Source organism: Oryzias latipes, chromosome 10 (genome assembly GCF_053564925.1).
Source record: "Oryzias latipes strain Hd-rR chromosome 10, Olatipes_Hd-rR_3.1".
In the NCBI taxonomy this organism is placed as follows: domain Eukaryota; kingdom Metazoa; phylum Chordata; class Actinopteri; order Beloniformes; family Adrianichthyidae; genus Oryzias; species Oryzias latipes.
Window position 1 is genome coordinate 10,057,516 of NC_136246.1, and position 23,663 is coordinate 10,081,178.

The 23,663-nt window shown below is 39.1% G+C and overlaps 1 protein-coding gene across 5 annotated transcripts in view; it reads left to right on the plus strand.

Moving 5' to 3' along the window:
- The window catches only part of atp8a1 (ATPase phospholipid transporting 8A1), a 121,810-nt gene that overhangs the window by 87,777 nt on the left and 10,370 nt on the right, over positions 1-23,663 (plus strand). For all 5 annotated transcript variants that reach the window (XM_023958984.2, XM_078953532.1, XM_023958985.2 and 2 more), the window contains 8 exons: positions 4,526-4,600; positions 6,602-6,724; positions 10,575-10,653; positions 11,609-11,670; positions 12,176-12,232; positions 13,925-14,032; positions 22,946-23,034; positions 23,354-23,446. In XM_023958984.2, coding sequence (XP_023814752.1) covers positions 4,526-4,600; positions 6,602-6,724; positions 10,575-10,653; positions 11,609-11,670; positions 12,176-12,232; positions 13,925-14,032; positions 22,946-23,034; positions 23,354-23,446 — 686 coding nt within the window. The remainder of the gene's footprint in view (positions 1-4,525; positions 4,601-6,601; positions 6,725-10,574; positions 10,654-11,608; positions 11,671-12,175; positions 12,233-13,924; positions 14,033-22,945; positions 23,035-23,353; positions 23,447-23,663) is intronic.

Sequence of the window (23,663 nt, forward strand, 5' to 3'; positions counted from 1 at the left end):
TGCCTTCCACTTATCCTGATAATATGTGGTGGGATTGTCATATCAACATAATGTACTTACATTTGTCTTGTGTTTAAACTGTACAAAGACGTTTTATTTTTTTGCTGTAGACATATAAAAAAGACGAGTGGGATTGTAATAAGAAAAGAAAAACTGATTTATTTTTTTGCCGGTGTGTCTTCTTTCGTGAGTAGAGAACATTCCATACATAATCTGTATCTGAAATATGATCGTTTAGAAAAAAATACTGCTTTGCTAATCCCACCCGATGACATCTGACCGCTCATGTCTTTTTTCATCCTCAATCCATTTTATGATCCATGAAAAATCAGTTGGCTACCTTCAACATTCCAGCTTGTCTGCTTGTGACTGAAGTAAAAGAAAAAGCTTTTTATCATTTTCTCTTTTAATTCAGTTCATCTCTGTTATTCCGCCCTTCGCCAGATAAGGTTAAGTAGCAGCCAGGTACAAGAAATAGTAGACCAAATGATATTTTCAGCTCATTTAATTTCAACCCTCGCACCATTAAATAAATGTTTCTGGTTTTATGTGCAAACTTCATTCATCTCATATTTAGGAAATGACAACACTTGATTTATACACAGATATATGTTTGATCTTTACTTAGATAAAAACATAAATCAGTGTGTTGAGGGGGCCTGGAATCAAATCAGTCAGGTACACTGTTGAACCAGACGCAGCTGCTCTTTGACGATGCACTCAGATGAAAGTGGTGATTTTGGTGTTTTTAACATGTTCCTGTTGCCTTTTTCTCATGATGGAGGAAATGTATAAAGAAAATCAACCAAAAAATTGCATTTCTGCACATTTCCTTATTTAATAAATTGTGAACCAGGAACAGTTGCAAAAGTTGTGTAGCAAAAAGCTTGCAAGTGTGACGTACAAGTTACTACTGCGGGCCACAAGCTCCCTGCTCTGCTCCATTCTGATGAATCCACTTGCAGACAAATAGATTCATGTACGTCTTTGTTTTCCTCATCTGAGCTGGCATCTGGATCAAAACTGCACAACTGGATAGCTCAAATATTGCTCACCGGTAATGTTTGGTTGGGTGGGTGAGGCTAGAAGGAGAGCACATAAACTGATGGATGATGGGAAGGGGAGACAGGCTTACTCCACACCAACTGACCCGTCCACGACTCAGAGATGAATTTCTAATGAACGGCTGCTGCTCTGTAGAAACTGTCTTAGAAAACGACTTATTTTTATTTACATTTTTTAAAACGCTACTGGGAACTCTTTTAAAATAGATCAAAGGATGATGGGAGTAGGACTTAAGCGTTGAACTGAAACCTCGTCTGGAGCTGGACAGCATCTGTGGCACTGATTGTGGTGAAGGTCCTTCTTGTTCACCCTTTGTTCCTCTCTAAAAACCAAACCCCCCCATCACGCTCCTTCATTGAGCTGAATCTGAATAAAGGAACATTTCTATGCTGCTTGGCCTCTTGACTATTCCAGATTTCCCCAGTGTGACAGACCCTGACATGTAACACGCTGCTACCCAGACATCTGAGCAAAAGCAGCATGTGTTCCACTAATAGGTTTACTTTTGAACACTCGTGTTTTTCTCTTTAACTTTTAGTCTAACCTTGTATGAAGAGAATCAAGGATATTGATGGGAATTTTAGCTGCCATTGTCCCCCTCAGCATGTTTAACGCCAGAGCTGGGAGACTGCGTTAAAGCGTCTTTTCTTCTCCTTCCATTCAACCTTCTGGTTTTTTAGTTGCAAAAGGTAAAAACCCTGGGACTATTGTCGGAGATTTGAACGTAGGCTTGGTTTGGAAGTCTTGGTGGAACAGAGGATTTTATTTGATTCAATGAGGGTTTATTATAAAAAAGGAAAGTCAAGGTTCTGTCTTCAGCGGAGGATTGACAGGCCGCACTTTTTTAAGGGTCTTTGGTTGTGGATAGCTTTTCTTTACATACATTTTCTGAACATTTTAGGTATAGTTGCTAAAGAAATGTGACAGATTTAAAAAGATTGTTCTTGAGGTAAAAGAATTTTGAAGCATGTACCTAACATTAAAACAGACTTTAGTGGGTTTTTTTATAACTTTGACTTTTTAAAAACTTCTTAAGAGACTTATGCAAAGCCATGAAAAGGATTGTACCAGTGGAATTTAGCCTCCGAAGGCTTTGTAAGAGGAACCATAGCAACACGATTCAAATGCAGCCGGCCACTTATGCTTGATTGGCATGTTGTTGGTGCTACAGGGTGAAGGGGCTGGAGGGTGATGGACAAGTAGCATTTATGAGGCAATTACATGAAAGCCCATTCGCCGGAGTTCAATGTTGTCTGAGACGGCTTGGAAAAGCCGAGGAATTTTGCCAGCCGGTTGCACCGATTTAATCGGCGGAGTTAAGGTCTTCTGTTCATAGCTCAACATATTTCCAGCATATTTATCAGCCCCCGTTTTAATCGTACACTTTCTTCTATTCTTGCTTTGTATATCATTTTCTGGGGCTGTCTTGCTTAGGCTAAATAGACGAGTACCAGGACTCGCATTGTTGTAGACAATTGTTGTTCACCCCCATCACCCTGCCACATCCACACAACACTGCCAACCTTAAAGCAGCCTTAGAATCAGTGATTTCTCTTTTGCTGATGAATATTCAAGCCTTTTTTACTGGCTTGCCCCGGCCCATTCCTTCTGTTTTCAGCTGCCGCTTCCCTCCATCACTGTTTTCACAAAGTGCAGTCGGGGAGAGAGGCCAGCCACGCCCCTCCACTGAGTGGCACTCAAAGAGGAGAAGAAAGAGGAAAGAAAAAGCCTGCCTGGTTCTTCCTCTAATGAGCAAATCAATGCATCTGTCTTTCAAGAGATGGAGAAAGAGAGGAACCATTGGGTCCCCAAGGACTAGGTCCAAACACTCACAGGGAAGCAGCTACGGCCCACTGTGAATAGGAGCCTTTTTTTAACTGAGCACAACACTATATGAGTCCAAAGACTCTCAGTGAGCAGATCTGTAATTAATTCAGCAGTTTGACCCACTCACTAGCTTCTCGTCACCACTGCTTAAGCTATGCTAATGGTTTCAACCTGCCTCATGACTTGGGCTTCATCAACAGAAAACCCCTCGGTAACCACGTCTGAATGAGTTTCTAAACAAATTCACGTTCACAGCTTTAGTTCTGTTGCTTTTCTGTGAAGATGGAGATTGTGTATTCATTAGAACACACAATCTCCATGATTTAGAAATGTTGGAAAAAAATCCTAGTCAAGTACACCTGATGGGGTGGAGGATCTGACCTGATGATGAGGTTGCTGTGAAGATCTGAAGAACAGGGTCTGGGCATTCAGACATTAACCTGCCCCCTGCCATTAGTTTTCACACAAACAGTCAGGATTTACAAGCAGAGAGCAGTAGGTGGACTGGTGTTGGTGCGTAGATGGTGGCAGCAGCGGGTGGGGCCATCCAGCAGGCTTTGTCCTTCTCTGAGAACTTGTAGCAGTTCATGCCTTCATAATGATGTTAAATGAAGCGAGGAAATTTTTGGTAAAGCATTGCCAAAACACAGCACCCCTTATACTCGATTGACAATTTAGTGAAAGTTAAAGCCTGTCCTCTCTCTCAACACCGGCAACTTTCAGGTGTTGATTCACAACATATTAGCAACTTCAATTTTTGTGTTTTCAGGGCAAACTTGGAGAAATACATTTAATCCAATATACATTTCATTTGGGTTTGATGGTTTCTTTCTAAATGTTAGAGGTATTATTGGTTTTTAGATCAAATCTAGCTTACTTTATCTGACAGGTTTTATCCAAATGTCTATTTTGCCACGTCACTTTAGTCTTAATCTCAGTCATACAGCATACATATGGATCGATAGATGGCTAGATAATCAATTAGTATAACTGTATGGGTACATACTTTTTTTAATAAACAAATGGTAGACTTTTTTTTTTAACTCCAACTCATCATTTCTCATTCTGATTCATTATAGTTCCTTCCATTTCTAAACGTTAAACAGCAAGGCTATTATCTTTCTTGCATTACATCACTCAAACGGCCTCAGAAGCAGGACACATCGCAGTTACATATTGTGGGTTCTAATAGTATCTGCTGTGCCGGCTCCCCCTGTGGTCTGTATATGTTGTGTGAGTGGGTCCTTCTCTCCTAGCTGCTGTGGCCCCAGCGAGACAGAGAAGGGGATTTTTTTTTAGCTTGTACACATTGTGAGGCCCAAATATGATAATGGTTACCACTCATTCTCCCTGTTGCTAATGGAAAGCAGATATTGAAAGAACAATTACATCTAAACTTGAGAATATATGGGGCACTTTTTTCTTGTGTTTTGAGAAAATCCTTCATCGTCAAAACCATGCTGAAATACTTTATAAATGTCAGCAACCTTAGGAAAGAGAGTTCAGAGTATTTGGAGCAATACCATGTCCTTGTCATTGTGGTCTTCAACTAAAATGATGAATTATAGCTCTTCAAATTACATTGTGTTATCTAACTTAACTGCATTGATCCAATTCTTTTGTGTCTCCTCAGATCTGGTTTGCGTTTGTCAACGGTTTCTCTGGTCAGATTCTGTTTGAACGCTGGTGCATTGGCTTGTACAATGTGGTGAGTCTGAGAAACCTTGTTCTCTAATGAACTAACTTTGCTTCACATTCTTTGTTTGACACAGAGACTCCTGCAATCCCTCAAAACGGCTCTTTGTTTTTATTTATTTATCGTGTGTGTAGGGTAGTAACATCCTGTAAAGGTTCCTATGTATTTATGACTCGCATTCACATCCATACTCCCCCTGTGTCCTAAACTATGTGTTGAATGTGGAAAAACAACAGCTTTTTTTGTGAGTGGGGTGAGTAAAGCAACATAGGAATCAAAAAAGCAATAGGCAGGCTGGGGCAAGTGCTTTCTGCTGTTGGGAGTCCCATTGGGTGTTACAGAGGGACAAATACTATGTAGCTTTTTTCTTTCTTTCATATTTGTCACAAAAAATGAAACTAACACAGAGAAAATCACCACAAGGCTGCTCAGAATTTCTAAAAACAAAGTAATTTTAATAAAGATTGATTATGGACATAAAATAAAAGTTGAAGGAATGTGAAACGTTTCCGAATAATCATTTTTAACTCTTAGTAGTCTGGGGCCTTTTTAAGCTTTTCTCTTTCTAGTTTCTAATTTTCTCTAGTAAGTTTGTAATTAATGCACAACATCCATCTTTTTAGTACAATCCCAGCTTTTTATTTTTAAAGATATTATTTTATTGTCCAATAATTTCACAGTGAACCTAAAACAATCTAAAATACTATGCCACACTATGCCCATTTGAGTGTCCTCCCTTAGGTATGACATGGGTTTGATTCCCAGCTGCATAATACTACAATCTGCAATAGGGCTTAATGCTCCTATGTTTTATACTTTATATTTGCCATCAAGGGTTGGATTTAAGGATGCACAGTGGTGGAATTATGCATATATTATGTTCTAACAGGTTGACAGTACCAATGACCATTATCACAAATTGTTTTTCCTTTATTAAAGATATGACACCAAGTTTTTCCAATTGTAGTTACTAATTCATTGTAGTGAAAGGTAAATATTTTTGAAGCTGCTTTATAACATTACAAATAGTAAGTCTGTTGTTTATCTTTCAGAATTCCAATAACTCTGACTGTTTGCAGACCCATAGATGTGCTGAGTTTCCATAATTGTAGAGTTAAAGCAGAACTACAATCGTTGAGACTTTTGAGCTAAAAGCTTCAAAAGCTGACAGTTCCCTTTATAATGCAATTTTCTGCCAATTCCAATGTTGTGCGTCCATTGTCGGATTCAGAGGTTAAAATCACCAAAAGGTTCCAGAGCACAGTAACACCTGTTTTTCATCATTCCAGCAAGGGTTAGGTCAAATGCAGAGAACGACTTTCACTCACTCAGGTGTGTGACAAGTACTGACACTTTAACAGTGTGTAGACTTTTTCAAAAACTAGGCACATTTCTGTGGCTGAGTGATAGCATATTAGAGTCAATAGAGTAAATCCATCTCTCAATAGAGATCTTGCTGGGGCCGGTTGTAAATAAGAAAGGAACCCAGTGGAGCGTGTCCTGTAGCCCCCAGGCCCTGCAGACTTGAGACCTGCACCGTCCCCCTCCAGATGGACTGTGGGGATCCCACCTCAATTGACCCATAGAGGCCCCAAGTCGCACAATGGCATCACTCTTCTCACCAGCTGCAAACCAGAACAATATAGTGCCACTTAGACTTTAGCCCGACTTAAATACTATTCTGCTTTTCTCTTAGTCCAGACCATTGTAGATGTTCATTGACAAACAGGTTATTGAATAAGAAAAAAAAATAAAGCATGACAAATCAGGAGGAGAAAGCTGCAACATCTGTGTATTTCGGCAACCAAAACCCCAAAAATGAGCAAAAAGACACAAAAGAAGCAATATGGTTGCAGTATTGACAGAAAAAGTAGTAAAAATGAACAAGAGAGTCAGCAAGACTGTTTTTTTAATCCTTGTAAATTGAGTTAAATGGTTTAAAATGAAAGGGCTCGTATTAAAACTTTGTACAAACACTAATGTTTATTTCTGTGTATCTGTCTTGTCCTGTAGATCTTCACTGCTCTGCCTCCTCTAACTTTGGGAATATTTGAGCGCTCATGCCGAAAAGAGAACATGCTAAAGTACCCGGAACTCTACAAAACCTCCCAGAATGCAATGGGTTTTAACACCAAGGTAATCTATTTTCTTCAGTAGAAGTTTTGGTGTTTCTGCTTTCAATTGGTACAGTTTTGTTTTTATTTGTTTGTTGTTGATGACACCTGTGTTTTTTTTCTACATAATCATTCTTAGTAAATTTTACACAAATGCACCTGATATGAAGCAAAACAAGAGCGTTTTGCAGTGGCAGTTGAAGCCGATAAGACATTTTCATCAAATTATTGAAAAGGCCAAAAGTTTCATGTCTTGACAACAATCAACTTCATGCCAATAAAAGAAGATGTTCCAGTTGTGTTGCTGAGACTGGATGAGTTATCGGCTTGTCTCGGTGACGTGACGGCTGGAGTTACAGGCTCTCTAATCACATCCTGGTTTGACCTGTTGTGTCTGGTGGTGGGGACTCTGTTCGCTTTCCCTCACTGATAATAAAGTTGTCTTCTCCTTTCTCCATGGTGAGCTGGAAACTCCCGGACCCTCTTCAAAGGCGTGGTGACCTGGTTAGCTCCACATGGTGGTGGATTAAAGACAGATTGGCCATGGTGGTCAGGGGCAGGGAAGGTCAGATGGTTTTGGGGATGCAGCGGAAAGAATGGCTCCAAGGAAGTAATAGAGAGCATGCTGTCATTCTGTGTCCACATTTGTCGCGGAAAATCACGCAATTTGTTTAAGTAAGAGAGACATTTGTTCTCAAAGCAAGGCTATCAGATCCTATTTAACCCGGACTGCATGGATCAACCAATGCTGGTTTCACATCCATGTTTTACCAACAAGTAAATGTTTAAAATATGAAGCAAGGACAAAATCACATATTTTAATTTGTTTAATGTAGTTACTGTATATTTTCTTTCTAATTCAAAATAAAAAATGATTTTTTTTTTAACATTCTTCAGCTCAGTAGGTAAGTGAAGACAGCTAATAAACAAAAAATTACAATCACAGAGCAAAGCCTTGGCAACCACATTCAACATTAGTACAGAGAAATACATTTTACAAGGTTTTATTTCATGCTCTTGAACACCTATGAAATAGCAGATGAGAGACGCTGAAGCACACAGGTGAAACCCTTTACGAGTTCTGCTTTTCATTCATTTCCTTTGAAGACCTCCAGATTTTCCTGCCAGGCAGGGATCACTTTAATTTTAATTTAAAAGTTCGATGTAAACGAAGCAGAATTTTGTTTGGGCCACATTTTCCAAGAGCCATAAATGATGACTACAGCAGTTCAGCAAGTTGTTTTTGCTGGCTTGTCCACTCTTTTCCCAAGATATTTTCCTTGCAGCTGCCCTGAAGCGAGGCGAGAAAATCCAGCAGGAATTTGGCCCCTCGGAGCCCGTCTTTCCAAACGCCTTGCTCTTTTGTACACAGCAGATACTGTCTTTGTCAATTAAAGCTGTTTGTGTTGAGAGGGGAGCGGGGGCTCCGGGTGTTGGACTACAGGCAGAGGGCTTGAGCTTTGTGGCTCCTACACTTTCAGCTGCAAGTCCCCCACATAAACGCCATGGTAAAATGACATCAGCTGGACACAGAAAAAAAAAGTCACTTCCTGTACGTCACCTTTATTTCTCTGGAGGTCTTTTCCCCCCTTCTTACCTCACCCCTTTATAAAGAAAGGGGAAGGCGTGGGCAGCTCTGGAAAATATTTGTCTGTATATTAATTACTGACTTTCATATGACTTGCTTTCTTTGGCAATTAGAACTTTCACAAAGGGCCAAAGCTTCAGTTCAGAGGACAAACCACACATTCATTCAGAGGGAATCCGGGCTCAGACAACAAGGGAGACAGATTCACACGTGACCACAGAGGAAGGATAAATGAACGTTTATGGACTTGTTCATCTTTGATAGCAGAGATGAGGAAGCCACAGCTTTTCTCTGTGGGGTTTGAGGGAAAACACCAGCTCTGTGGAAGATAATTTATAGGATAATTTAGCATCGATTTGACCGTGAAAACCGAGGCGGGGCGGGAGGGCATTGCTTGTGGCCACCCCTCGCTCTCTGTGCATTGGGTTTTGTGTACACATTGTGTGTGTGTGTGGGTGGGGGGTGTAATGCGGGGTGGGGGTGGCTGGTATGGAGATGTGTTTGGTGTGTAGAAAAGGTGACAAGGTTGTGGCACTGAGGTCAGGGTTTGTTAAAGCTCTAAAACGTAGTAATTGGAGCAGTGTACCATGTAGGTGCAAATCTCTCCGCCTTGCTTACTTTTATTTTAATTTGTTCACAGAATATATAGGAAAAAAGTGAAGCTAGGTTAGTTCCTAATAGCTGATCCTTGTATTTACAATGCTAAAACAGGCCCCGTAGAAATAAGTAAAAAACATTTACTCCATTGGCAGATTATATTTAAGTATTCAAACAAAATATCTGCCAATGGGTAATTGTTGTACCAAGAATTACTAAAAAGGAAAAAGTTCTTGTCACTAAGACTTTTTTCTTGCAAGACATAAAATGAGACAACTTTTCTGAAACAAGTCTTTTTGTTATATTACAATGTAATTATTGCAGTGTAGATGTCAGTTTGTCCCTTAAGAGTCATGATTCAACTGCATTCAGCTCAGAAGGCAAAGTTCTACAGTTTAGTTGGTTGACCTCAACATTTTAAAGACTTAAAATCCAGTTTTGGCATCACATTTTTTTTTAAATCAGTGACTTTGTTCCTTCTTTGTGCTAAAATCTGGTCCCTGTCTGTATACTGCAAAACAGGCCCCAGAAATAGGTCAGACATTCTTTAAATAAGCAAAAAAAAAAAACTGCCAGTGGAGTGAGAAAAATTGTCTTACCTAGAATTCTTATCCGTAGAAAAAATATTTTAGCGACCAAAACACGTTTTCTCAAACTGAGATTGTTTTACTAATGAAAATCTTTCTTGGAAGACGGATAATAATGGAATTTTTCTTGAAACCGGCGTCTTTTGACTTCCAAAAGTTTGGTTTTTACAGTGCGGGGCCAGAAAATCCAACTTTTCCAGAGGATTTGATTAGCCTTTATTAGTAAGTCTGCTAAGGTTGTTGAAAAAGATGTTTCTTTCATGAAAACAGACTGAAAGGTTTGCATGTTACTACTCTAACATGACTCAGTGGGTTTGATCCACATTCATCCACCCTCTGGATCAGCTCTGCAAACGAAAACCGGGCAGTAAAGCCAAGCTGCTTTTTTCTCTCTCCTTTTTTACTCTCAGCTGTTAGGTGCAGCTCTGCCCGTTGGTGTTTTATTTGGCTCCAACATGCTGAAATGTACATTTTGAGCAAGGTGGTTTTGAAGTGCTAGCAGTGATTTAAAGCACTTGGATGACATCTGCTTGCTTGCATGAAGAGAAGCACACACCATGACTTTACAAACAGTTTGATCTCTGTCAGGCTCGTCGGGACGTCCTCATGCGTGTTCCTTAGGCATATTTTGGTGCCACACAGGCTACGTTGTTTTTTAAAGAATTTGACAAAATTGACTGAAATGTAACGAGAGGAGACCGTCAACACGTGTCCTTTTGTACGGGTGGAAGATTTGCAATTTAGGGTTTTTATTTCTGCTGAATTACATTTTCAGAAGGGCAGCAAGTGAAATTGTGAATGCAAAGCTGCTCATAGAAATGCTCAGCAGCATTTCTCTGCTCCAAAACCCTCGCTGAGGACATACAACGTGTCTGTCAGCGGGGTGGCCATTCAGCCTGGAGGCCCTGACAAAACCGCCACTTAGCCCAGTGCTGGGCTTCCACAAAGGGCCCAGGTCAGGGGTCACCTGGAAAGCTGGAGCTCCCCACACTCTTTTTTTCCATGCCTTTCTTTTTGTCACTATGTCTTTTCTACTCTCTCCCCCCCTCCCTCCCCCCTCCTCCTTCCCCTGCATCCCCTCCTGCTTTTCTATTTTGCAGGTCTTCTGGGCCCATTGTCTGAACGGCCTCTTCCACTCCGTCATCCTCTTCTGGTTCCCCCTTCAAGCCTTCCGGCATGGTTAGTGGCTCCCAGAGACTCCTCCACAGCTCTCAGAGGAGTGGATGAAAAGGAGAGACTGTCAAACTCGCATACTTCGTCTTAATTAGTTCTCCCTTCAGCCCTCTCCTCATGAATTAAAAGCACGTGTGTGTCTGCTGATGGAGGTACATGCATTAACAGTTAGGGGTTCATACTCGCTGCAGTTCGTGCAGAACGCTTTGACGACGTTTTTGTGGCCACATGAAAAAATGTGGGTGCCACACCTTCACAGGAAAGGCAGTGATGCTCGTTTTATACCCTCTAACATCCACAGTGTGTGTGTGTCTGTGGGAATAAGGAGAATAGAAATCCAGGCTGGAAGGTTTTGGCTGACCAAAGATGAGGACCACACAGGCTCGGGCCTGCTCTGCAAACAAAAGCACCAGGCCCCTTCACTTTGACTGACAGGCTGTCAGCAGACCCCCCCCCCCCCCCCCACACACACACACACACACACAGGGTACATGTGACCAGCCGGAAGTGAAGCCAAACTGAGTCCCCTTCTTTGTCTAGCTGCGAACCCCGTTGACATTTGGGTCATTGTTTCAGCCCAAGCTTTGTTTGGGGTTCTTCTGTAGCATCTGCTTTTGTTTGACAAAGTTTACTTTTTACATCGCTATTACCCAAATGTTTGATTAGTCCTCCTTCAGCAGTCAACATTCATCAATGTTATCATAAAAAAGTCTGAACCAAAGAGATTTAGTTTTGACCCTCATGAATCTGTTTTTCTGGTCTTACTTTGTGTTTTTAAACACATTTCTCATGTATTTGTGGGAAAGAGAACTGATTTTCCAGTCTCACTCAAAGGACAGTAAGGTGTTTGCTTTTTTACAAGGAAGTTCACATTGGGCAGCAAGTGAATTTCAGGATGTTTTCTGAGCTAAAGAAAGGCGTTGACGCTTCTGTAACGGATTGTTCTTGATTCCCTTCACAGATACAGTGTTTGGCAACGGAAGAACCCCAGATTATCTGCTCTTAGGCAACATGGTTTACACTGTAAGTGAATTAGTCTTTGATCGATTCTGTGCAGTTGTGTTGTCTTGCCAAGTGTCGACAGGTATAAAAACAAGCTAGGTTTTCTGTACAATGAGAAAAAATAATAATTTGGTCCCTTGCTTATGTTGTGCTCTCACAGTTTTGTGGGAATTTTAAGCGTTTTTTGAATTTTTTGATACAGCCGTGTTTAACACCCTAATTGGCTGTTGACCTTGTCAATCAATCTCCTCCGTGCCGTGATTGCGAGCAAATCTTTATTTTAATTCGACATTGTTGGACTAATTTCTTTTATGACGTTTTGAACTTTAAGGGAGAGAAAAGTGTAAAAATGTTCTTGTTTGTCTGATAACCCTTGTAATCCCGCCATAAATGAGGGAGCTCTGTCTATATATATATATATATATATATATATATATATATATATATATATATATATATATATATATATATATACACACATATATATTCAAAAAGCATTTTAATGATAATCTGACTGTATTCACAGTTTGTTGTCATCACAGTCTGTCTCAAAGCCGGCCTTGAAACCTCATCCTGGACTATGGTAAGATAAAGATTCCTTCCTGCTGAAGTGTCCCATTTTTGAATTCCTCCGTCTTTTGTGCTCACTTGTTTTATGTGTTTTTTTTTTTTTTATCTCCAGCTTTCCTTTTATGTTTGCTCCTTGGGGGGTTGTTTGTGTGAAGGCAACATAGAAACTGATCAATTAATAAAAATACAGTCAGTGTAACCATTTGAGCCCAAATTATTATTAAATCAAGCAATTTTGAAATTCTTTGGTTAAAAACACGTTGGACTAAATGCAAACTTTTTATGTTTTGATATTCAAAACAAATTTTTATTTCCAGTATTCCAGTCATTCAAAGTGTTCAGCGGCTAGTCAGGGAATGCATTGATTAGACTTTCGGTTTTAAAATTTTAGGTGTGAAATGACTATTGACTGCTAGCAGTGTTGTGCTTTTAAACCCCTTTACACCTGCATTTATTTCCAGCTATGATTTTTTTTTTTCTCATATATTCTTGCTTTTAAGTAGACACTAAATTAAGGTAATTTGGAGCTGTAGTGGTATGGCGCATATTTGCCATCAAAAGGTTTCATGGGGTGGAAACTTTTTTCTATATGGGATCTAAGATCGTCAGCATATTTTTAGCTGTAAAGATCATTCAAAGTTGATATATTTTTAACAGGATTTCAATGATTTAGAATAAAAATTTCAGTTGGACAGTGTTACTATGATAGATTTTTTTTAGCCCTAGTTTGAGCTCCTTTGGATGTTTTGGCTTCTACCAAACAGTTTTACCAGTAATTGCGTCATTTGTTTCATGGTTTACCATCATTCATTTCTTTACTCTCTGTCTTACCAAAAGTAGTACACTTGAAGTTTATTGTGTTATGTATACTTTAGAAAAAGTATAGCAAGTACACTATTGACCATGTACTGTGGGAAGTATACTAACTGAATATTTCTCCAGACTAAATTGGAACATTTAAACTTTACAATATTGACTGTATATAAAAAGTGTAGTCACTTTTAGTATAGAATAAGTATGCTTGTAGTATACTTAAGTAGACTACTTTTTGCTAAGGGTTGGGAGCTTTAGCAGTTCACATCAAGTTTTTAAATAATTATCTTTTCACAATATTTTAAAATGGTTCTCAAATTCTTTAGCTAATTTAGTGTTAGGAAGTATCTATAACTTTTTCGTGAAAATTTTTAGCCTTTTAAGTTTTCTTTAGTGCATCAAAATAGTGAAATATCTTTGGTTACCTGCTTCAGCTGTCAGGAGTCATGCATTCTACAAATATTGTTTTGTTTAACTTGAACAGCAGGGATCTTGCTGGCAACACCTTGACATACCATTACTCTTCGACCATTTATGCAATCGGCAGATTGCATAAATGGATTGTGACGCAGAGAAGACCGGGTTTTTGTATCAACTTGGTACCAATTTGCAACTCAAACTGTTGCCTAACAGTGCCAAACCGCTTCTCTCCACAACAGAATGAGCTGATTTAGGTCAATTACGTAAGCACTTTACTACTGTAAAGTGTTGTATATCAGTGCTTTTTTTTTTCCAGCTTCCATTCCCCTGGAATTACTTTAAACGTTTGAAGAGTCACGGTAGTCTAAAGAATGTGAACATTGGATCTGAAGCTCTGGTGTTAAAGGGTTAAATTGGTTTTTAGTGAAATGCTACATTCTATTTCAGTGTACGGTCTCTTTTTGTCCAACAGTTCAGTCACATCGCCATCTGGGGAAGCATCGGCCTGTGGGTGGTGTTCTTCATAGTCTACTCCGCCCTATGGCCTCTCATCCCTCTGGCACCTGACATGTCAGGAGAGGTAAAGAAACACACTCTACAACTGTCTTCTCCTGACAGACCCCTCAGAGTCTTCATTCGGTTCTGCACTGGTGGGAAAATTCACTCCAACATTTGCACAGGTAGAGCCAGAGCCGTGTAAAAGGTCGGACCTCTGGCTTGTGTTGCGTAATGACTTAATTAGGCCAATTTAGCCAATGTTTGTGTAACATTTTTCTGCTTTAGCTCTGAGTATCTGCAGCTGACACAGAAACACTAAAGCAGTATAAAGTGTGAATGATGTCCTGAAATTTGACCAGCTTTTCCCTGTCTCTGAAACTCTGTCTCCCTTTTTGAGTACATTAGAGTGCATTAACTTTGGAAAAATATTTAGCTTCATTTTATGGAGTTATTACCGTGTGAATGCATGCAAGCATCCCTGATAAATTACAGGTAGTCAGGAGGGAAAACAGATTTTTGGACTGACTTCTAAGGATCCTGATGCAACTTTTCTTAATTGAAAAATGAGCAAAGTGGGGGGCTGTTTTAGGAACAAATTCTTGCAAGATACGCCATACAACAGAAATAAAAACTATAACGTTTTATCTTAAAAAATATCTCCACAAACTGTGAGAAGGGTATTAAAAACATTGTGAAATCTTACTGGGTATATTTGTCATAATTCTTCACCAAGTAAGTAACATCTTACTAAGATTGAATTTATTCTTTTAAGATTGAAAATGTGATGTGTCACATACTTATACATACTTAGTACATTATGTAGTGAAGGGTATTGAACAACTTTCCAACTGAGTGCAAGGCCTAAGAGCAGTTAGTATAAAAAAAGTATGAAAATGTGAGTGACTTGGTAAAATAAATTTCTACATAATATGACCTTACCTTATTTTCTGCCCAATAAAGCACACTTAAAAGCTGTAATTTATAAAAAAAAAAAACTATAAAAGTGCACTTTACAATCCAGAGCACCTTATAAATGGATTAATTCAGGTTGTGCTTACAGATGTGGAAGCAATTTTGAGAAATACACCGCGCTCTCACCAAATGTCAGTCTGCTTTTTTTTTTTTAGTTGCAAACAAGATTGGGTGTTGTAATACGCTAACGTGGCTACCAGACTGGGTTTTTTTTAACGTGTTATTACCAAGGTTGGAATATGCTAACTCGGCCAACGCTTCTAACGAAAATAACGGGCGGCGTGTTACAAACAGGTTCTAGATCTACTATGAACACAGTTATTGTGTCTGATGGACTTATCTCGGACTCTTGTCTTGCTTAATGCATCTTAAGGTTCGGTGCGTCTTATATTTGTCACAATTTTGAAAATGGATCATTCATTGATGGTGCACCCTGTAGTGCGGAAAATGCTAAATAGGACAGTGGTCCCCAACATCCGGGCGACGGACTGATACCGGTTCATGGGCCACTTGGTACTGGGCCGCAGACAGAAAAGTAAAATATGCTGAACATTGGTTCTTTCCGTTTTGTTTAATTTCTGATACTGAAGGACGTTTTCTTTTCTAGAAAACTACCAGATTCTGGTCACCACATCAGTCTGTCTTGACGCGTCATGTGAGTTTAAGGAGCTGGTCGGACCACTAAGTTAGTAACTCGATGCTTAAAAGCAAATAAAAACCAAACACAAAACTACATTTGGAAAGTTTCTTCGGGGAGGAAAAAGTCCTTTGGTAAACCGAAGAAGAGCCTTCAACTTTAGAGAAAAATAAAGCTGCTGTTTACAGGCAAAACCAGGAGTCTTCCTGCAAATATGGATTTATTGAGATAGCTGTTCTCACATAGCAAAAGCCACTGTTTCTAATATGTGGCGAATATGTGACTTTTTTAAATGTTTCACATACGCAGAAAATAAAGGTGCAGATATGGTGGATTTCTGTTTGTTATTATATTTAGAAAATACCAGTTTTCTTATTGTTGTGTCTTTTCATTTTGATTTTTTTTTATCCATCATTAAAAGTTGGACGCGGCTAAAGTTAGCATCCAGTTGCTGGGCATCCACTTTGACCTTTAAGGGAAAATCTTCATCCCAAAGTTTAGGTTTGAACCAGCCACAAACATTTTACAGGAAATGAAAATTTACTCAAATAAAGTTTCTTCTGATTTTTGTAAACTTGTGAAAGAGACGTTTGTGAATTTTCCTACAGCAAAGGTGAATTAGGCAGGCATCTCTTAAGAAACTTTGGCACAGAAAATGTTCCTCTGTGTTGATAAAATATACACAGTTAATCAGGATTTATGTCAAATTAGAAAACCTGTTTTGCCCTGAAAGATGATCTGAGCCTTGCTTGAGTTCTCAGTGTTTTAATGGTGTTCTATGAAAAAAAACTGTAATTTTGCTCTTATTGAATTATTTACAAATCAGAAACAATTTCTACAAACTAACAACTTTGTTTCATTGAATCTTCCTCTGTAAGAAAGACAGAAACGGAAAAAAAATCTGCTAATGTTTTCAGCTTTTTTTAGACTAAATTTGTTGAAGTAGCATTTTATTTTGATTTTTTTTTTTTCTTAGAAACCGGAGGCTTAAAAATATTAAACGTAAACTTCAGCCCCATTGGGACTGGTCTGTGAAAATATTGTATGACATTAATCCGGTTTGTGGCCCAAAAACTGTTGGTGACCCTGCTATAGGACAATAAACAGGGATAGTGTTATGGTCACAAAGTGTAAAGTTATATGCTACAAAGTGTTTGATAAAACATTTTAAATATACTAAGCTTCTAATGTAAAATATTTTCAATTTTCAATTAAAATATTCATCATTACTGGAGAAAATATACGTATGCTAATGCCCAAACTGTTGCTCAGCACAGAGACGGAACATATTTAATTGATACTTTCTTATGAGCAAGAAAACTGAACTTGCTTCTTATTTTTTGCATAAAGTGTAAATTAAAAACTAAAAATGTTTAGCTAGCTTTTTGAACTCCACTTGGCGAGAAATGTTTACCTGGCTTTGCCCAAAAGTTACAGGAACCTGTTGGATTCAGGTTTTAATGTCAAACAAACAGCTGCATTAACTACAGATGCCTGAAAATGGTTTCAATCTCTCTATTTAAAGTATCCACTGCCAGAATGTAAAATAGGTTTTCCAAAATGTCGAACCTTTTATAAAGTGGCTTCAATTTTCTTCAAAGGCTCTTCTCTTCTCTGCACTTGTGCTTGATGGATGGTTTTCTGCTGGCCAGATTTCTCTTGCATATTTTATTTGTTAGGTTTTGGATTCGTATTTGAATTCTTTATGTTACATGTAGTTTATGTAATCCTTTCTGCAAATACTGCAGAAGTCTTAAAGTGCATATGGACTGGTCACATGCACAAGTGGAAAGAATAGCAAATTTCAGAGGTGTTTCGCATGCATAGAGAAATTGGTGCCTTAGCTACATGCTGTACGTTGCTGCTTTCATCCACCCCCTGCAGCACAACCCAGGAAAGTGATGGTCTCTGGGTAGATGGTAACTCAATGCTTACCTTCAGCTTGGGGATACCAGCATCTGGTCCTTCTGAAACCTGAGAGCGCTTCAGAGACACCATCTTAGACATTTTAAAGGGCAGAATTATCATTAACCCTAAGACAGTCACTCATATGTCACCACGCCCCCGTTCCATCTTTCCTCTCTTAACCCCCTGTTATCTCTACCAGTTGAAAAACTGCCACAAAGAGCAGAAAAGACACCAGAACTATTACTTCTCCTGTTTTAACTTTTTAAGCAGCAGTCCATTCTATACAACTGCCTCCATCAGTTCTAGACAAACTTCTCCATCCACAACTTTGAAAAAGCACAAAACATGTTGGGAATAGGTAAATCAGTTATGGTTCAACCCATTGACTGTACAAGAGAACTTGACAGAGCGAAACTACATTCACACCGCCTTCGCCAACCTGCAATCACGCCCATCTTTTGGGCTTCCGCATTCAAAACTCTCATGTTTATATGTCGCTACACACGTTTCTATGACTGTTTTCGGGCTTTACATACAAAATGCATGGCTATTGAAAATGCATTAAAAGTTTAACTTTGACCAATCAGGGACTTGGTGGTGTCCCTTTTAATTCACGGAAGTGCCAATTGTTTGAAAAGTGATCACGAAGGAGAAAGTAATAATTGTAGTTTTTGCCTTGTTGGATTTATATGACATCAAGTCTTTCTTTTATTGTAATATAGCTGTGAAAGAAAAAGCCTGGAGCAAGATTTACTAGATGTGCACTGAGTCGACATTTTGCACCAAGCCTCTTCCAATTGTAGGTGATGGACATGTGCTAGTACTGAGTAGCGACATTCCAGTGTGAAGACCATGGACTAAAAGTTTCTCAACAACACATCATATGCCCAGTGGGAACGTAGCTTGAGTGTGATGTCACCCCTAAAATAGGGCTTAGTTCCGCCTCCAAACAAATTAAGTCTATTCAGACTCAATGTTGGAGCCAGATGACATCAGTTAACAGTAAGCACCGTCCACCACCACTCACTTACCCTCTCTCGCCAATCAGGAGTGAGCTGCTTGGAAGTTCACACCCTTATGACTTGAAAGAGCGCTTGGGAGAATCTGTCAAACATTTTAAACATTGGACGTGAGACCACATACTTTTATTGAGTCATCTGATTGGTCAGCTTATACACTGATTAATTTGCAATAAAGAAAATCATGATTAGTAAGAACATGTTTTTTTTTTTAAAGGTATCAGAGCAAAAATGGTTATTCTGACAAGTAGAATGGCTGAGTAATAGGTGTTTATTTCTGAATGGACGTTTATGGGATTTTGGCTTCTTGGAACCAGCGGGTACTTCCTGTTAGAAAAGTACCTATTTGGAAGGGGTCACTCAGTCTAGTTCTCATATACAGTCAATGGTTGTATCTCAAAAGCTCATCTTATTCTGTATCAACTCAACAGAAGACTGATGCAAAAATGAAGAATCTGAGAGATTATTGGGTTCATGCAGTGTACTCAGCTTTGTTTCACCTCAGGAGATGTTGCATGTGTGCTCAGTCTGCTCCATCGCACTGACCGCTGCCTCCTGACTCGCCTTCACGCCACTGTTTTGCAACACCGGCTTTCCCCTCACACACACCTGCTGCTTTTCAAACTTGTTTCCCCTGCTCGTAGTCAAGCTCCCATCATCGGATTTCACACTTGACCGGCATCAGAGTCTTCGACTGTGATGAGAGAGCACTTCTCTGAAGAGAATCACTTTAACAGGAAATGTGCACCATGATGTGAGACAGTAGCTAAAGTATATTCAGAATATAATTTTTAAGAATGGCATCAGTTTTTACAGGAAAAGATGAGATTTTTTTTTGCTCATCTTTACTCGCATATTTTCATCTTGGACTGCTTTTTATTGTTGAGCACACATGTGTGATCCAGGTTTTTTCCTATTTTTAAACAATCCTCACACATTTGCCCCTACACAGCTGCCTTATTTTACTTAGTTGTTGATTTTTCATTCTGAAGCACACCAGCATGTTTAGATGGTTTTATCAATTTTCACCCTGCAGGCGGTCACATGAATGGACTTATTAGAGCACAGCTGAAAAACCACCTCAAAGAAAGTTGAAACTTCTGTTAGACAGGTTATCCATCACATGAGTTATGTGGTTTTCAGTTACCGCTGTTTGTTGTTGTTTTCAACATACCTGAAGGGATATGTGGAGGGCAACTGCCAAAATCCCCTAGAACAGAGAGACCTTGCTAAAGACAAATGTATTTTTCTGTCGTGTTGAGGCGTTGTGAATCGCACCCCAACCCACGCCCGGTGGCCCTGTGGCCCGGTGGCCCGGTGGCCCGGTCCCTTTTTTATTTGGGATTGGAGCAGAAATTCAAAGAAACAGGACGATTAGAAATACATGCGTTTGTGTTTGATACATAAAATATGAGTTAATATTGTGTCTCTTTAAAAAAGAAAAACTGAAAACTTTTTAAATGAATCTTAAAGAATGCACATTTTTTAAATTCATATTGTGATCCTCAAAAAAGTAAGTGTTTAATTGATTTCAAGTAGTTCTTTATATTAACATAAAACCCACAAAAACAGAATTTCAGAAAATTAGAACACTGTGGAGAAATCACCCTTTACTTCTCAGTTTTTGCAAGAAGCTAAAGACAAATATTATGATCACATCATATCAATCAAAATAGAGTTTTCAGAATGATATGTCCATCTTCAATGGTTCAGTTTGTATGAGCAGGAGCCAGTTCCTGCCAGAAGATGAAATCTTCTTCTCCATCCAAATCCTCAGCATGAAGGAATCATGAAGTCCTCAGGAACATTCTGGTAGACTGTTGCAGTGATTTTTGGATTCACCAGTGTAGTGATGCATCTAATCTTTTTGTGTGGCCGCGAGGGGCTCATGGCTTGTCAAAACACTGCGCCTGTGCCAGCGGACACTACTGTCTGTGCAGCTAGACAAGTTTATTAGTATGTCTTAAAAACACAGCCCCCCTCCCCCTGTCCCAGCTCCCAGAGGCCCCCTGGTATTAGACCAACGCTGCTGGCCCCGCTCAACATCTCCATGTGAAGAGATAAACATTTGTTGATTGGAACAACTAAGATTTTTATTCAAGAATTTTTGTTTAAAGAAACTGTCACTTTAGTATTTTGGTTACCTACGTTACCTTTTTGTGTTTGTTGTTACTTACATTTCTTCTTTGTTCGACATTCAGCTGCAACTTACTTTCCATCTTTGGTACCGTTTGAGGTCCATGTTGTCCTCCGCATCCTTTAAAGCTCAGAAGTAGACAAATATTTTCAAAGATTAACTTGTAAATGATGGATGCAATTAAGTCTTCATGGTGTTTGCCTTAGATTTGCCAAGTATACAGTTTTAGTTTATTTTCTGAAGGATCTCAGGGCTGTTGAAATACCTCCATTACAATGAATGAAAAAAATAATAATTAAACTGACAAAACTCTTAAAATTTCTAAACATTCCCACCAAAGCTGCCTAATTTTTTCTAATTGATGTGGAAATATCCCACATTTTGATGCAGTTGTCCTTCATCTTGCGTATTTTGCGCCTGCGGGCAGCAAAGAGAAGCCTTATTCATTCACAAGTTAAACTGCAGGGGGAAAAAAAACAATTTTCCCTTCCCGTCATTTGAGGTTTCCTCTTCCTCTGCTTTTTGGATTTTTATTTTCTATACATCAAAGTCGATTTGAAGGTAATGGTGAACAGATTAGGCAATTTGGCCAAAACTAAGCGCTTTAATAGTTTTGACACTGACGAGTGTGTGCGTGCATCCTGAGGGCCGAGCTGTGTCACGTTTCAGGAACGACACTGTCAGGGGGCCTCGACACTTCAAACAAGCGACGCATTACAATGCAAAGAGCGCGACCTGCTCACGGCGGCCTGCAGTGACAGACCGTTTCAGCACCGAAGGCTAAAGCAAACATCCTCGCACAGAAAGCCGGCGCTTTGTGCTCCCACAGTGGCAGCTCGCCTGTCAACAAAAACACAGCCGCTTGTTACCTTCCCTTGACAAACCACACATTACTTTACTGTGGAAATCTAAAATAATAAAAGTTTTTTTTTTATTTTTTTACTCTGACTTTAAAGGGAAACGGATACAAATTTGAATTCAGGATTGTATTACTTTGTTAGATTTGCTGGTTGTTTCGCAAGTGTGTTCCTTTTTATTAAAAAAATGATCACATTAACATATTGCATACACAACATAAGTCCACACATCTTCATAACAGAAAACACAGTGAGAAGAATAAATTGTCCTTTTTTATTCATGCCTCTTTATCAAATCTTGAAGGAAAAAAAGAAACCGCCTGCCACCACCTACACTTGCACACAGTATGTAAAATAAAGGAAAACTCTGAACAGTATAACATTTTGACCATGTCGCAGGATAAATAATACTTATCATTACTCAAAAATAATACTTTAGTTTGAGCCATTTTACCCTTAATATGATATATGAGGCTTCCAAGACAAATTTTCACCAAAAATTGCCCCAAGTAACCTAAACTCAGACACCTTTTCTATGTTTACTCCATCAAATTGACTTTCTTCTGTTTTTATGAGCAAAATCCATAAACTTAGTTGTTTCCAAATGCGGCAAAAGCTTATTTTTATCAAACCAATATTTAAGTTGAACCATTTCAATTTTGATAGCTTTCTATATTAAATGTTTTAAATATTTCCTGAACAAAAATGTGTTGTCGTCTGCAAACAGTTTTGAAACATTTTAGGCTTCGCAAATGTCATTTATATCCACACAAAAAAGCATAGGACCCAAGATTGATCCTAGTGGGGGTCCACATTCAATATATATATACATATTTTGGAGTTTTTTTCGGCAAACTACAAATATTGTTTATACAGTCAAAAAACAAAAATTCAATTTTCTGATAAACTTGATTTATTCCAACATCTATTTTCCTAAATCATCTTTTTTTTTTTACTTCTATCATTTTTTTCCCCTCTAAAGTTCTTAATTTGGGAATCCATTCTGTCGTCATACTTTATAAGCCAAACTAATGAAATGACTTTTCTTCCCCATGTTTAGTTAAGACCCCAGTCCTGTGTCTCTTGTGTTGCAGCGAAGGAAACTGTCAGCACAACACATGGCTGAGTTGTTTTGGTTTGAATGAGACACCGCAGTGTAAATACATCACACATCCCTTCTGCTCCACGAAGGGTGCAGAGGTGGAGCCCTCTCAAAAAAATAAAAATAAAAATAAAAAAAAAGACAGCCACACAGCACCCCCTCTTAAGCAGGTTTTTTTTGGGACTGATCAGTATTTTCTCCACTGAAGCACCTCATTCTGTGCCGCTTTGGTGGTGCATGTTGCACTAACAGTTATCAGGTGCTTCTCCTCCTCAGAAGCTCTTCTTGTATCTGAACAGCAGCTGAACTCTGCATTGTCTGCACTGACCTGAGATAATGTGAGCGCATGTGTGCTTGTGACAGGCCGTGATGATGTTCAGCTCGGGGGTCTTCTGGATGGGCCTGGTTTTCATCCCCATCACCTCGCTCGTCTTTGACGTGGCCTACAAAGCGTGAGTTTCCTCTTGGATCTCCTCCCTCCTCGTTACACCAACACACATCCAGTCCGTGGCGTTCCTGCAGAATATCTCCCATTCTCAGAAGAAATTCCTGCCTGAGTTTTAAAACAAACTGTGGTATTTCCATGGTTGAGGTTTCTGTTGTTTCCTGATTGACACTAGGTTTAGCAGATTTCATGTGTCTGGTTCTTTATAAACTCCAAATTGTATTTGCTTTCTATTGCTTAATGTAGAGCTGTGGCTTTTCTTGTGTGGAGTGCCTCATGTCTGACCCTCCTCTGCATATTTATATGACTTATTGTGTTGTTTACAGTGTAAAGAAGGCCTTTTTTAAGACCCTGGTGGATGAGGTGCAGGAGCTTGAGGCTTTATCTAAAGATCCCGGAGAAGTGGTGCATGGAAAAAGGTAATCTCACACTTACATCATTACTAAACTTACTGAACACAAAGATCCTGAATCTTTGTGTTTGCGAATGTTTAAAAAGCCTTCAGTCATTTTATCGATTTTCTTAAAGTCCCACTCCGATCACCTGTTGATCCATTGGAAAACCGTTCCCAGTGGTCTTTTAGTCATGATTATGCCATTATTAAAAAAACGTCTGCCCTTTTCTAGGACATAGTTT